Source organism: Panthera uncia (assembly GCF_023721935.1).
Source record: "Panthera uncia isolate 11264 chromosome B2 unlocalized genomic scaffold, Puncia_PCG_1.0 HiC_scaffold_25, whole genome shotgun sequence".
Classification (NCBI taxonomy): domain Eukaryota; kingdom Metazoa; phylum Chordata; class Mammalia; order Carnivora; family Felidae; genus Panthera; species Panthera uncia.
Window position 1 is genome coordinate 8,076,935 of NW_026057581.1, and position 15,746 is coordinate 8,092,680.

A 15,746-nucleotide genomic window follows, 5' to 3' on the forward strand; every position below is an offset into this window, starting at 1 on the left:
ATGAGACCCGGGCAGGGACAGCTACAAGGGGGCCCCGGGACCGATGAATCCTGGGCAGGGATAGCTACAAGGGGACCCTGGGACTAATCAGACCTGAGGTTTCAGTACCCATGGAAAGGCACCAGTGAGATGAAGAGACATTGAAAACATAGGAAAAGGAGGACATAATTTATAAACCAAGGTTTCCAAGAAGGTGAACAGGAGGAGATATAAAGCACATATGCAAAAGGATACTTCTTTCACTTGAACATGAAGGAACAAAAGAAAGAAGGACTTAGATGCCCTTCTCCTCCACTGAACTTCACTCCCCTCAAGGCCAGGCATCGTTAGTATCGAGAACAATGTTAATGGGCAGGAAAGAATAAAGAGGGAAAGACTGTTTTGAGTTGATCCAACAAGTGTAGACTGGGTTCCTTGAGAAGAAGACGTCATTACTACTCAACAAATATTCAAATCACCCATGGGAAAAGTCCACATTAAAGTTACACTCTTTATCACGTAAAGTCAAAACAGTATAATCTTAAAACTCCAATTCATACTTTTTTTGATACATACTAAATTTCATGTATATGTATACATTTATATACATGTGTATATATGTATATATGAATATGTATTATAAATATATAATATATATATATATATATATATATATATATATATAAAATTAGGGAATTTTTTATTTTTTTTAAGTTTATTTATTTATTTTAAGAGAGAGTGAGCGAGTCTGCACAAGCAGGGGAGGGGCAGAGAGAGAGGAAGAAAGAAAATCCCCAGCAGGCTCCACGTTGTCAGTACAGATCCTGATGCGGGGCTCGAACCCACAAACCAGGAGAGATCAGGACCTGAGCCAAAATCAAGAGTCAGACGTTTAACCAACTGAGGCACCCAGGCACCCCTATTATTAGGGAATTTTTTAGAAGTTGATTTCCTGAAGTTCTTACTTCACTTATTTAAAAACAGGGAAAAAACAACTTCCACTTACTTTATGGAGTTTCTAAAGTGGTCTTCAGCTGGGTTTTTTACAGTACAACTATTCAGGAGCCATAGATCTGCGTCTGATGCATTTTCTATTAAAAAACAGATATAAAAAAGAAATTTCAGTATCACATTTAACCATTCACAATCACTCAAGCGCTTACCCTGACGGCACGGTGACAGACGCAGTGGACAGTCAGGTACGTTGTCAACGGCATCACGCTCCCTAACTGCTCTACAGACTATGGAAATATTCGTGAGAAATACAAAAATTTAGAACCTGTGCTGTATCTTTTTAGTGAAAATATAAATAAGCATTTTCTTCCCTTACTTAAAAACTTCCAAACACTTGAGTGGAATATGCAGTTAACTGCCCTCTTTGGACCGTGTCAATATTTTCCAGGCGGAGATATTATCATACACTGAATATTCTGCAGCTTGAGATGCTGTTAAAACTATAATTTGTCTTCCCTGAAAAAGTTAATCATTTATGTCAAAGTGAGCCTTTCATGCCTCTCACCAGTTTGATCCAATATTGTTATGTATGTGGTCCCCCCCATCCTGGGTAGGGTCACGTCCCAACACCCCCAGGGGATGCCTGAAACCAGACAGTACTGAACCCTATAGATGCTATGGTTTCTCCTGTGCATACATATCTGTGATAAGGTTTCATTTATACATCAGGCACAGTAAGAGAATCACTAACTGATAATAAAATCGAACAATTATACTCGTATGGCGCAACAAAAGTTATGTGAACGGGTCTCTCTCTGTAAAAGTATCTCACCGTATTGCACTCACCCTTCCCCTAGTGATGAAGGGAGACGGCAAAACGTCCACGTGAGGAGATGAAGGAGGTGAACACACAGGCACTGGGACGTAGCGTTAGGCTACTACTTGACCTTCTAGCAATACGCCACAAGGAGCACCACCTGCTGCTGGACTGTGACTGACCACGGGTCACCGAAACAGCCGATGAGCGCTGGGGTTGTGGAGGGGGGACTACCGTACGATGACAAACTCACTGGCAACGCAACCGAGAATCCAAACCCGTCAACTTACGAAGCGAGTTTGTAAATGCCTACGGTGTCTGATGCTATTGCAGCTACCCTGTTGTCTAACAGGACGTACACACTGAAACAGGACTCTCACAACGAAAAGAAATCCGAAATCGAAGACTGTAGCACCCACGACGTATACGACTGGAATACCAGAAGCCAAGGTGTAATGACATGAAGAACCACGAGGACAAGCCGATGTCAGTGCACACATTCTCCACCCAGGAAGGGAACCTCAAGTGACAGCATTCTGTCAAAGGGATGGCGAGCACATCAAAGCTTCTGGCAAATTGGCAAAGACTTTTTTTTCCCCAAACATTTTATTATAAAAAAGATGAAATATTTTTATAGACACCAGACCAAAAAATTCTTGAATCGATTAAAGACAAGGTGCCTCTACCTGTTTATCAGCTGAAGGCTACGATCCCTCCTTCCCCGTCTCACTCCTTCCATCCGTATCCCCCGCCCACACCTCATGGTCTATTTTCCCTCCCAACAGCCAGAGTGACCTTTTACTTAAAAAATCTGGTTATGTCACTTCCCTGTTCAAAGTCAGAAATGATGAGTATTTACCTACCTGCCCTTGTCCCCTCCTAATTATTCTCCACGATGCCGCCTGAAAGACCTCCCTCTAATACCAATCGTCCGATGACTTCCAGTGGTGATCAAGGCCTTTCCAGATCTAGCTACCTCCCCAACTTCAGTATGAATTTCTCCCTACATTCATCTGTCCCTCCAGCCACAGCAAACCAGTTGTAATTGCTAAAGCCTGCACTACTCTAGCGGGCTACAAGATCTTTGTTTGCTTCACTCGTCTGCCTACCTGGCTACCTCCTACTCATCTTTCAGGTGCAGCCTGAGGTCCGCAGAGGCGTCTTCCCTGCACCCCATGGTAGACTGCACCAAGACTATTCCCGCACTTCACATTCCGTATGAAAAGAATGCATCTCCCCAGCCTGTCTTCATTGCTACGTAAGACATACTGAAGACAGCATTTTTATCTGCTGCCCTCTGAATGTCCGGGGCCTAATACAGCGACGGGCACAGAATGAACATTCAAATACCCGTGCAACACTGAACAATGTGCCAGGAGGCTCAAGAAGAGAGAAGGAAGACGCTAGCGTGGAACCACATGCATATGGCGCTTCCACCTTTCTGCTAAAGCTCTGAAGGCGAGACTCATGTTCGTGAATAAGCTTCAGCAATTTATTTAACAAACACTTAGGGCTGAGACCTGATCTCATTCACAGTTATACCCCCAACGCTTATTACAACACCTGGTCCATGGGAGATACCCATTAAGTATGTACTGGGGGAATGGTGAATTTTAAAGATAATCCTAAACTCTGAGCAATGTATTACACAGATAAGTAAAGGTCATGGGTGTCTGTTAGCTAATGACAAAATAAATAAATAAATAAATAAATAAATAAATAAATAAGTAAATAAATAAATAAAGGCTAGGCATTTATCTAAAATAAGCAAAAACCTAAAGACAGAACTATCTGCACCAGATGCCAGCTTTTGTATCATGGCACATTCTTCTACTCAGTCACCTTAAAGCCATCTCTCACCCTACATACTGCAACAAAAGCCATCTCAAGAACTCCAGCAATAAATAAGGCAAATTATTCCACTCCGTCTGAAATGTGGCAGAATGTACGGACTCTCAGAATAAGGCGACTGTTACGCTCAGTGATCTAACTGCAATGAACAGGAACCCGATGAATATACCAAGATGCCTACAAAATTGCGCAACTTTTTAACCACCCCTCCTCAAAAGACAATGTCCCTTCTCCAATGAACACAAGAGTCTCTTATCCAATTATTTCTGAACTCAGTTTTGTGTTAGTACATCTTACTTAATATTGTCAAAACACACTATTTACAAGCACAAATCAGTCAGTACACAATAGTAACACAATGAGGATTTACTATGTGCCAGGCTCCATTCTAGGAACAGAAGATATGCCTGTGAAAAGAGTTTCTACCCTCAAGGAGTTTAAGTCTTGAGAAGGAAGTCTGATTTAAAAAAAAAAAAAAAAAAAAAAAAGACAGAAAACAAGGTAATTTCAGGTACTGGCCAGTGATATTAAGAGAGAATAAGAGTAATAGACAAAGAATAATTAGGGGGCTGCTGACCAAAATAAGTCTCAGAGACCTCAACTCAAATCTGAGTTGAGACTTAAGTGACAAAAGAAACCCAGCATGCAAAGACCAGAAGAAAGAGCATTTCAAGAAGAAAACACCGCAAGTGTAAAATAAAGGCCACGAGACAAGATTGAACTTGTCACGTTCCAGTACCAGAGAGAACAGTGTGACTGGACACAGTGAAAGTCGGGACAGAAAGGTCAGAGAGGCAGGCGGAAAACAATCGTTACTTGACACAGCACTGTAAACGTAACGGGAAGTCACCACTGGGTTTCAAACGGTTCATCTCTACTTCAGAAAGCCCATTCCAGAAGTGCTGTGAAGACTACAAACAGGGAAAAAAGTCAAGTCCAGAACCCAGCTGGAAGCTGACACACTGGTCTAAGACTAAGTGAAAAGGACGGCATAAGTTGGACTGGGATTATAGCGACGGCAAAAGCAAGAAGTAAATGGAGGAGGGCTATTTCAGAGGTAGAATCAAAAGAATTCATGGGTAGACGAGACAGGAATAGTGCAAGAAGGAATCAAGTAGGATTCCTCAGCACATGGAAGGAACTTGGACCTGATGGTCAGTTGTTTGTGGTGCCATTTACTGAGTTGGGGAAAGGCTGGAAAAAAGAGATTTGGGGACTAAAAGAATCAATAGAGGTTTTAGGGGGCCGTGCTTTGTTTGAAATCCTTATTAAATCTCCAACTAGAAATACTGAGCAGCTATTGGTATAAAAGAAACCGAAACTCACGGGAGTCTTTCAGCCTGGACAAATAGCAGAATCAAAACCCTACAGAACATGTCAGAATTTACAGGAATGGGCGAGATTACAGGAGAAAAAGAGAAAGGAGAGAGAAAGAAGTAGAGGGCAGAACACCGGGTCATTCAAGGTCTGGAGAAGAAGGTGAGAGGGACAAGGACATTGAAAAGGCACAGCATGCAAGATAAGAGGATAAAACACAGAAAACATGGTGTGACAGAAATCCAAAGAAAAAAACTATCTGAAAAAGGGGTAATCAATCATGTTAAATGCTAAGAGTTAAAGAAAGGTTTCTGAAACTCTATCTCTGTGCCAACCCACAATCACTCAAAGACCCCCCCCGCTTTTTTTAACTAACACAGAAAATAAACTCACTACAAAAGGGAAGTGATTTGCCCATAAAGAATGCAGATTCCACATGATTTGCCCCCTTATAAACACATTTTCTGGGTTCTAAGATGCCAGCAACTGTGAGAAACACCATCAACTGTGTAACAGCTCTTCAAGAGGGGCAGAAAACTGTAGTCATGTTCTTATCAATTTGAAGATACATGCCAACTTCAAACATTAACACTAGCAGGGTAAGAGTGAATGGCATCAGAAACAGAAATCAACCAGATTAGCGCCGTCCACCTTCTAGAAGAATCAAGAAATGCCAGAAGAACTGCCTTTCCAGGAACCCATCTCCCAAAATAAAGTCAACGTTCAAACATGGCACCGCTAGTGGATGGCTTGGTTATTAGATTAAATGTCTGCAAAGAGACAGTTAACGCCTTACGGTCTTGCCTCCATCGGAGCATTTTAGTCACCAACACCTCCAGTGTCGGAGGAGCAGCAGCTAGAGAAGACCACTTGGGGAAAGAAGGACTAGGTAGATGGGCTAGAATGAACCCAGGAAGGGAAAGGCAGTAAGAAGGCAGCCAGCTTGGAGGCACAGGCTTGGAGAGGATCCAAGAAAGACTGCTACTTGAGATGTGGCCTCTGGTGCAGTCGACGCCTGACGTGCAGCTGAAAATCATCTACACAGAAGTCAAATATTGCCAACGCCAGAGCCGGGACACCACGACTGGTCCGGAAGGGAACTAGCTTCAGGCTAGCCAGATGGGATCTAGCTGTCAAGATCTGATTATTTTCAGTCCCTCATTCTGAAAACAGGGCTCCAATGAAAGCACTGTGCCTGTATCATTTTGTATGCTTCCCAGATTACCCTCGGAATCAAGCCCCGAAAAGTGGCACTGCTGTCAAGGGATAAACTTTTATGTCGTTCCATTACATACTTTGAAATTCCTATCCATAAAGGGTGCACCACCTTGCATTTCCATGAGCAATGCATGAGACTGCCCGTTGACCCACATCAACCCCCACACAGCGTGCTATCAAACCTCTGCACTTATGCCAATCTGGTGGGAAGCTGGGTCCCAGGGAGGTTTCAGTATGTATTTCTCTTGTTATGAAGGAGCTCAGCATCTTTTCATATATTTAAGGGCTGTTTGCAATTTTTTTTAATGTTTTCCATTTGTTCATGTCTTTTTGCCCATCCCCCCCCCCCAGGCTAAACATTTTTATCTTGTTTTAATTACTAATATGCACAAATACACACAAGGAATATTAATTCTCTGTCGATGATATATTCCAGTATTCTTTCCCGCTTTGTCACTTTACTTTCTTACAGACTTTCTTCATGTAGTTTTATTTCTAAGATAACAAATTCATCAACCTCTCCTCTTATTACTTCTAGATTTTGAGTCATAATTAACAAGATTCCTCTATTCCCAGATTACTAAGGAGTTTGCCAATGTCCTCTCCTAATACACATATGGTTTTACATGTAGATCTTTGATCTGTTAGGAATTTATCTTGATATCCACTGATCTCACTGAATTTTTTTAATGCAAAATGAAGTAAGATCTTATATTCTCATTTCAAATCGGAAACTATTAAAACCTACGACACTACCTACTGCTAGCAAAGCAAATGGGACACCGACGCCTCACTTTGCCGACGGCAGTCTACACGGATGAAACTCTTTGGAATGCAATTTGGAACTGCTCTCAAAAATTTAAATGTGCATCAGAGTTCCTCTGACACACGCTTCTGGGCTACTTGCAGCACACACGTGTGTTTATACACACACATATATGCACACGTACACCTATACACACATACACACATACATAGAGAGAGACAAGTAATCAATTTTACAAATCTCAGTAAGCATTACCGACAAAGCAAAAAACCTAAAAAGCCTACATATCCATTATAAGGAAACTGTGAAAATAAATGAGACTACTGCTAAAATACCACTCAGCTCAAAAAGCAAGATAAAGCTATAAATGCTATTTTATAATTATCTTTGTTAAATCATCAGGTGAAAGAAAAGGAAGGTGCAGAGGGCAGGTCTTGTATTTGTTTTTTAAAAAGGGAAATTCCAGGGGCACCTGGGTGGCTCAGTCAGTTAAGCATCTGACTTCGGCTCAGATCATGATCTCACAGTTCATGGGTTTGAGCCCCGCGTTGGGCTCTGTGCTGACAGGTCAGAGCCTGGAGCCTGCTTTGGATTCTGTGTCTCCCTCTCTCTCTGCACCTCCTCTGCTCGCTCGCTCTCTCTCTCTCTCAAAAATAAACATTAAAAGAAAATTTTTTTTTCAAGGAAATTCCAGGGACACCTGGATGGCTCAGACAACTGAGTATCTGACTTCAGCTCAGGTCATGATCTCACGGTTCATGGGTTCGAGCCCCACATTGGGCTCTGTGCTGACAGCTCAGAGCCTGGAGCCTGCTTTGGATTCAGTGTCTCCCTCTCTCTCTACTCCTCCCCCGCTCACACTCCGTCTGTCTCTCTCTCTCTCTCTCTCTCTCTGAAAAATGAACAAATGTGAAAAAAAAATTTTAAGGCAATTCCATTCTAAGTAAAGAGCATTTCTGAAAACACATACATGAAACTGAGGTGTCTGTCCTTGGGAGTGAGGTGTTCACACGCTCCTTTTATAGTCTTTCTCTTTTCTGTTTTTATGGTCCTTATTTGTATAACTGTATAGAGTTTAATCCTGAGACAGGAAACATTAATATTTAATTTATATCCATCTGTATTACTTCAATGTTTTTAAGTATCTATTGCTTTTTTCATTTAAGAAAATGAATCAAACCTTTTTGGAAAAAAATTTTTTTAAGTTTCCTTTTCCAGAGAGCTTAGAATCAGTAGCATTCTTTCATTTTAAGGTGAGAATATAAAAACTATTTTCCTGCTGAGACCCATCATGAAAACAGTGACCCGATATACATTTTCTGAGGGACTTCTCTCCTCACGGCTAAAAGCTTTTGCACTCACTGAACCAAGGAAATGACGGTCATTGACACACCGCCTACTCTGAGTGTGAGGAGAGAGAAACAAACTACTATTTGTTTTAATCAAAAAGCATTACTCTCCAAACTATTTCTTTATATATGCTAGATAAATTACTTTCAAGCCTAAAGTAATAAAAATCTGAGTAGCGGTACTGCTAATAACTAGCATTACTGAGTATATATTATGCATCGAGTGGTATGAGTCAAGCATATCCTACTCATTTTTTTCCCGACTTAATCCTCCCAGTTTGAGGTGGGTTCACTTTTACTCTAATTTTAGAGAGAGAATCTAAGACTTAGAAAGGAAAAGTAACTTGCCTAAAATCACACAGCAAGGGGGGGTGGGGGGCAGGATTAGAAATCCAGACAAACTGACTCCAGAGACTATAAACTTAAGGAAATTAGAATGCCTCATTAGTGGCTTTTTGCCTCTTGATCAAAAATAATACAGACAATATCTAAAAACAAAACAAAGAAGTATTGCATGGCTGTAAGACTGCCTCACGGTATTTCTAAGAAGACTAATAATCAGGCTTCAAAAGGAACCGCTCGGCTATTTCCAAAATTTCCAAGATCCTGAACGTGTCAGCTCTTGGCCTTCTGTAATCCGTAGGAGACATGCAAATAAAGAGAGGATTAATAATGAGTGCAGGATCCTGAGTCCAAGGCACAGGCTGACTCTCACAGCCACCCGGCTCCTCTCACCCTGCAGGCTTCCGCACAATGGCGGCATCACAGAAGAGATGGGCACGGGTCAAGTCAGCACCACTCAGAACAAAACATTTATCTTCCGCAACTGTTCCATTTGAAAGTCCACCAGAGCAGCTGCATAGGACAGGGAGAGGGCTCTATTCATAGATTTAAGTAGGGCAGTTAAGAAAACGGATACAAATAAAAACTCACTAAGAACAAAACGAAGAGGGGGAAAAAAGTTGACCGCCTTAAACCCCAAAGCCTTCTGGGGGAGTTTCTTTACTATGGAACTCTGGAAGGCAAGTCCAAACAGTTTAAATGTCCATTACGCTTAACCATACCCAGGGAGTTTATTTATGCGATACGAATCACTGGGTGCCTACCACACAGAGAATATGCTTTAGGAGGAGAATTTAAAAGCACCGTTGAGGTGCATGTTTATAAAGTAATTTCTTAAAAACCAATAAAAGGCAAAATGAGAGTTCTGGTCAGCGGATTCATTTTTTTCTTCTCTGTTCCATTCACTGTTCTCCGTAGGGGCTGTGTAAACAGAATGGAGTAACCATGTTTTCAAAATCGGTTTTACAAAAGCAATGGAAATGATCTGTGAGAAAGTATTCTGCCCTCAGCCAGCTAGGGTGGGAGGAGTAGGGGGGGATGGGAAGAATAAGCAGGGGGGGGGGGGCGGGGGGAGAAGAAGAGAGAGAGGGAGAGCAGAAATGAAAGAAAGAGACGGAGCATCTCCAGTCAGTTCCCAGTCTGAAACACTCAGAGCAAGAAGTGACCCTCCCCTGTAGAGTATCGGGGACTCTTCAGTGTGTTTCTGAGCGAAGCACAACATAGGAACTCCTACGGTGAAGCACTTATTCTTAGAGATTGCTCGTATAATAAGTTTGTTCTTTTAAAACGAGTCCCGCTGAGTGCTTCACAGAAATAAGTTGAAGCCAAGGGTCAGCTTGAACTCTGTTTAGTGTATGAAGGGAACAGAAGGTTTTTTTTTAAATGAGAAATAAAAGCTGGCAAAATTCTACCAATAACTACTGAAAATTAATTACACAGCTAAGGAGGGCTGGTCATAATCAAAATCAGAGTGCAGGACAGACCCTTTGCCTTACTGTGTAGGAGAGAACATTGCGAATATTCCCCATCATCTTTCCAAATTAAATTGCCCTGTTGATCCTGACAAATAATTGGCTCAGAAGTCACTGCATCTAAGGAATCCCTAACAGGGCATTGATTTCTGTATGTTCAGTAGGTTCATAAAGTAAGGGCCGATGTACGAACCAAACGGACCCGTGCGGACACTTCACGATCCGGCCGCCACCCCTCCATCCGGAACCACAGCGCGTCGGCGTACCCTGCAGGCTCTTGCTCCTGCCACTCTGAGCTTTTGAGCCCACAGGCCTCATGAGTAAAATTCAAAAATTCAGAAGAATAAACTCCAATAGAAAAAAAAAAGGGAGGGGGCAAAGAATACGAACTTAAGAGTTCACACAAAAAAGAAACACCTATGGGTCTTCACCGTACAAAAAGATGTTCAATCCCATCTTGATTTCTTTTTTTTTTTTTTTTAAACGTTTAATTATTTTTGAGACAGAGAGAGACAGAGCATGAACGAGGGAGGGTCAGAGAGAGGGAGACACAGAATCCGAAACAGGCTCCAGTATCTGAGCTATCAGCACAGAGCCTGACGCGGGGCTTGAACTCACAGACCTCGAGATCATGACCTGAGCCGAAGTCGGCCGCTTAACTGACTGGCCACCCAGGCGCCCCAATCCCATCTTGAAATAAATGAAAATTAAAACCGCATGAAGAACAGCCAAGCGCGCCGTGCTTCACTTACTGGAGTGTCAAAAGCCTGATAACACACTGTGCTGCCGCTACCATGGAGAAGCCGGCACTCTCGGGCAGTGCCAGTGGGAGCATAAACCACCACAGCATGTACGGACACGATTCGGGCCATGTCCACTCGAGGGGCAGAGGCGTATCCTCTGACCCAGAAGTCCTGCGTCTACGGAGTTAGCCTACTTACAAGCATATTCATACACGTGCAAGGTCATTCACTGCAGCGTTATTTGCAACAGTACAAGGTGGCCGGTTAAAGGCGTTCCAAGTACATTCGGAAAGGAGACCGCTATAAGGCTGCTCACGAAAGAAGCAGAATGACTGGCCTCTAAATCCTACAACGGGAAGACCACCAGGACACATTTCCCCAAGAAGAAGATGTTAAAATATGCATACGGTATGCTACCACTGGGGCCATGGGGTAAAATCTAGACTCCGTGATCGCAAGTGCCTGCATCTGCCTCAAAGCGTCGGGACGGGTGCCAGAAATAAATGGCAACGGCTGGAACTGGATGGAGGGAGCAGAAATGGGGTTTACAGGAGACAAGGGAAAAGGAAGACTTTCTTGCATATTCAAAAACCAAGCATTTCAAACTAAAAAAAAAAAAAAAAAAAGCAATTATAAAAACCGTAGCTTGTCTGAATCTTCCTATCTTCCCATTTCTTCAGTCCCTTCCCAAACATCTCACAAGAACTCTTTTTGCACCAACCAAATGCCACACGCTGCAGCAGCATGACGCAGCCGCCCGACACCCTTTTCCTGTCGGCATCAACAGCACGACACTCCCGTTCCTCTTACCCCCCGACCCCTCTGCCCTCCATGAGTAGACCTCCTGACGTCCTAGAGTTTGGTTCTCTTCTCATGGGTTCACTCCATGAGCCCGACCCGTCCTCCCATGGTCTAAAATACTACCACTATGCTGAGCAACAACACCCGAATTTATACTTTCAGATCAGACATCCGTCTGAGCCCACTATCCAGTTCACCCATAACATCTCCAGTGGAATGCATCACAGAAATATTAAACTTGACAAAAACCATTTCTGAAACTGGACTCTCACATTTTCACCCTTGTATTCATCAGGTTCATTCTAGCGAGGAAACCACTCCAGACATTTTAGAAAAATATAGAAATGTGGTTCCATGGGCGATGGAAAAGCCAAGACACCAAATAGGAAACAGGGGAGCAACCAGGACGTGAGTAACAGCAAGAAAGCATCAGCAGCCTAAAGGCTGGAGGGACCCACCAGAAGAGGTGGGGTTGTAAGAGCCCAGAAGCTGCCATCATTCGGCAGGGGCTACACCTCAGGCTGGAGCTGTCCGACGGGAGCTGGGGCTGCCCGAGGGAGTTGCTGCCTGGTAGGAGCTGAGCCACAGGAATGAAACTGCCTGGTCCCCTGGGACACAACCTGGAGCAAAAAGAGAGGGAGGAAAATATCCTACCTTCTCCCCATTCCAATCCTCCAGCCTTCCCTCAGTGCCTCTCATTGGCCAGTCCTACCCACAAAAGCCGAAAGGTAAAGAAGACTGCGAAATGCAGTCCCACACAATACAGACCGGGACAGAGGACAGTCAGCAGATCGTAGCTGAGAGCCAACAGGCAAGCGACTAAATGTTACCTCTTCCAGTCCTTCCCATCTCTATTAAGGGCCCATCTACCCAAATGCTAAAACCAGGAACCGGACAGTCACCTTTAACCATTCCTTTTCCATCACCATCCCCTGCAGCACATCCAACCCCTCCCGAAGGATTTCACCTCCAAACTAATGTGAATGTCTATTTCTGTCCATCACCCCTGTATGCATCAGGATGCTCCCCAGACCCCCGAAACAGTCTCCTGCCTCCCTATGGCTGCAATTAGGCACCTTAGAAAACTCTCAAGGAACCAAAGGAAAGCAAGAGCTTTTGCTTTAACAGTCATGGGTAATCTGTACACCTGGATCACTGAAAACTGGGTTAATTAGATACATAGTACCGGCAGCTAGTTGAAACCACATTTTGGTAAGGGAGAAAATAAGTCACTATTGATCATTTACTACACATAAAAAAACAGAGTTATTAAAAAATGCAATTGTATCTTTTTTTTAAGAACTCAGCAATATACAATTCCACTTTATTGTGGAATAATGTTTCACACTTAAACAGACCCAAAAAATAAACAGCAGCTGGGAGGGAGGGAAGGTAGTTAGGTGGGAAGGTGGGAAGGTGGGAAGGTGGGAAGGAGGGAAGGAAGGAAGGAAGGAAGGAAGGAACGAAGGAACGAAGGAACGAAGGAAGGAACTTTTTATCTTTGGCCTTTTTAACCACCTCATAAAACCAAACTACTTACAGTACAGCTAAATACATACACAAAAAGCTACAGGAATGCTGGGAATACGATCTGTTGTTTTTTACCAGGTTTCTTCTCTCCTTTGACAGCGTAATGAACACGGTCACAGCACAAGTCAAGTCAGAAGTGGGCCAGAGAAGGCTCCAAGCTGGTTCGATCTTCTGAGGTCGCTAAAAATGGCTGGCCCCTCACAAGAGGAACGAAAATATAAAATGTAAATCAAAAACGCAAATTTCCCTTTTTAAAGTACTTTTAAGGAAAAGAGCAGGGCCGTGGGAGCATGGGTTCTTTTTCCCTCCCCTGCGGCAAAGCCAGGCCGTAGACCTGGCTGCGGGCGGGAGGCCGGTGTCACGTTCGACAGGCACTGTCCCTGGCAGGCTCTCTACTCACGCGTGACCACGTTCAGACTCTGGGACAAGAAGTGGAGGTCACAGCGGTCTTTTTTGTCCCGCTGTCTAGTCCTCCTCATCAGTCTTTGCTTCTTGGTGTTGACATCGTCCTCCTCATGGTCTTCTGCCGGAACCACCTCCATCCTCCTGCTGCCCTCACGCCCCTCCCCTTCTTGGCCCACCTCTCCGGCGGCCTCCTGCTCTCCATCCTCCTCATCAACATTCCCACTAGCAGCTACGCACCTTCCACTCTCCACCCTCTTCCTTCTCGTCCTGTAAGTCCTGGGTGGTGCTCTCAGCACCGTGTTCACGACCCCGTCTGATGTGGTGGGGCACGCAGGTGACCCAATGCAGCGGATGAAAAAGAAAGCCAGAGTTTGGGGACTGTGGTGACACAGGGCTGCCTGAGTCCGCGCTGGAGGGGCAGAGGCCGCCAGCAGGGAGCCAGGACCAGGAACGGTGCCAGGATGGCTTTCCAGGGCAGATGGTCCATCGTAACCTTACGTTCACGTATTCTAGGGGAACTTTCCTTCCTCATTCAAGTATTTCTAAAGCAATATGCTGAAAAGAGTTCTATCTAGCCAAGGAGCAAACCATAACTGAAAAAACCACTCACTAGCAAAATTGCAAAGCATCTGGTTTTCATTCAGAATGATATACAAACTCTCAATTGTCTAGCACAGATCAGTGGAGTCATCTGCTACGAATGACCAATTTCCAGGACAAATTCTAGAGTAAAGAAGTATCTCCTTGAAGTGAAGTTTCGATTGTACCCTGAGTATCATCTCTAATACAAGAACTACCTCTGGGTTTTAACTTTGCAAACTTACTGGATCAAAACGATGACCAATTTGGTAATCCAAAGAAAAATACCCAGAGAAAACTGCCAACGCAGGAAAGATCCATGCCAAACATAAAGCTACGGAGACCTAGGTTTGCTAGACTCCAAAGTACAAAGAAGAACATCAGAGATCGCTGAATGAAATAATGAAACAATGTGCTGAGTCAAGTACTTTAAGGCCAGTGTCCATTCTGATCTGTCAATGTCCATGCCACAAAAACGTTAGATATTTTGAATGCGACCCCTGGAGAGAAACAAAACAAGCCAGCTGTATGTCCACCTAGCAGGCATCCAATAATTGTCCAACTGATGGACAGATATTCATAAATGATATTCCCAAAATAGCCATTTCAAGATTTCTAAAATTACAGCTAAGTTTTACCAATTTCAGGCAAAAAATAAGTAGTAACTAAGGGAAGAAACAATACTGCCTTAGAGAACTATTTGGGAAAGAAGAAACTATTAAAAACCTTGCTCATCTGTCACAGCAGCTTGTGATAAGGAGTGAAATATTTAGTTATCTGACGCTAATGTACATAGGTAAGAAAATTAGCTTAAACGACTAAAATAATTTAACTTGAATTTGATTTGTGGTATGTATTAATGTTACCACCTGTTAAAATTAATATCCTCTAACTCCAAATCTACTTTTCCGATTTAAATTTCATTTAGTGTAGGTAACTTCAAGTTTATTTTGATTGATTCATTTTCTAGTGACAAAATCAAAAATAATGTATTCCAGTCTCAATTTTGCTTCAAAAAACTAGAGACAATACAAAGAACTATCACAATTCAATGATAAAAGGACAAATAATCAAATTAAAAATGGGCCCAAGATGTAAATGTACATTTCTCCAAAGATAAACAAGTAACCGTGAAAAGAAGGTCAACATCATTAGCCATGAAGGAAATGCAAATCAGAATTACAGTGAGGTATCACTTCACATCTACTAGGATAGCTATAATAAAAATATTTAAAAAATAATACCGGGGCACCCAACTCTAGATTTCACCTCAGGTCATCATGGCACACGGTTTGTGAGTTCAAGCCCCACATCAGGCTCCACTTACAGTGCAGAGCCTGCTTGGGATTCCCTCTCCCTCTCTCTCTGCCCCTCCCCCGACCAGGCAGGCTGTCTCTCAAAATAAATAAATAAGCTCTTTTTTTAATTTTTTTTTAACGTTTATTTATTTTTGAGACAGAGAGAGAGCATGAGCAGGGGAGGGTCAGAGAGAGAGGGAGACACAGAATCGGAAGCAGGCTCCAGGCTCCGAGCTGTCAGCACACAGCCCGACGCGGGGCTCGAACTCACGGACCCCGAGATCACGACCTGAGCCGGAGTCGGTCTCTTAACCGACTTGAGCCA

The 15,746-nt window shown here is 43.3% G+C and overlaps 1 protein-coding gene and 1 long non-coding RNA gene across 2 annotated transcripts in view; one reads left to right on the plus strand and one right to left on the minus strand.

Moving 5' to 3' along the window:
* LOC125939519 (uncharacterized) overlaps positions 1-512 on the plus strand; it is a 6,159-nt gene extending 5,647 nt beyond the window's left edge. Inside the window, exon 3 of the long non-coding RNA XR_007463077.1 lies at positions 1-512. This exon is cut by the window's left edge and continues 204 nt beyond it. This is a non-coding gene — a long non-coding RNA (uncharacterized LOC125939519).
* Positions 1-15,746, minus strand: part of CDKAL1 (CDK5 regulatory subunit associated protein 1 like 1) — a 537,841-nt gene that overhangs the window by 424,101 nt on the left and 97,994 nt on the right. The window contains exon 5 of the mRNA XM_049654971.1: positions 986-1,070. Within this exon, the coding sequence (XP_049510928.1) occupies positions 986-1,070 (85 nt within the window). The remainder of the gene's footprint in view (positions 1-985; positions 1,071-15,746) is intronic.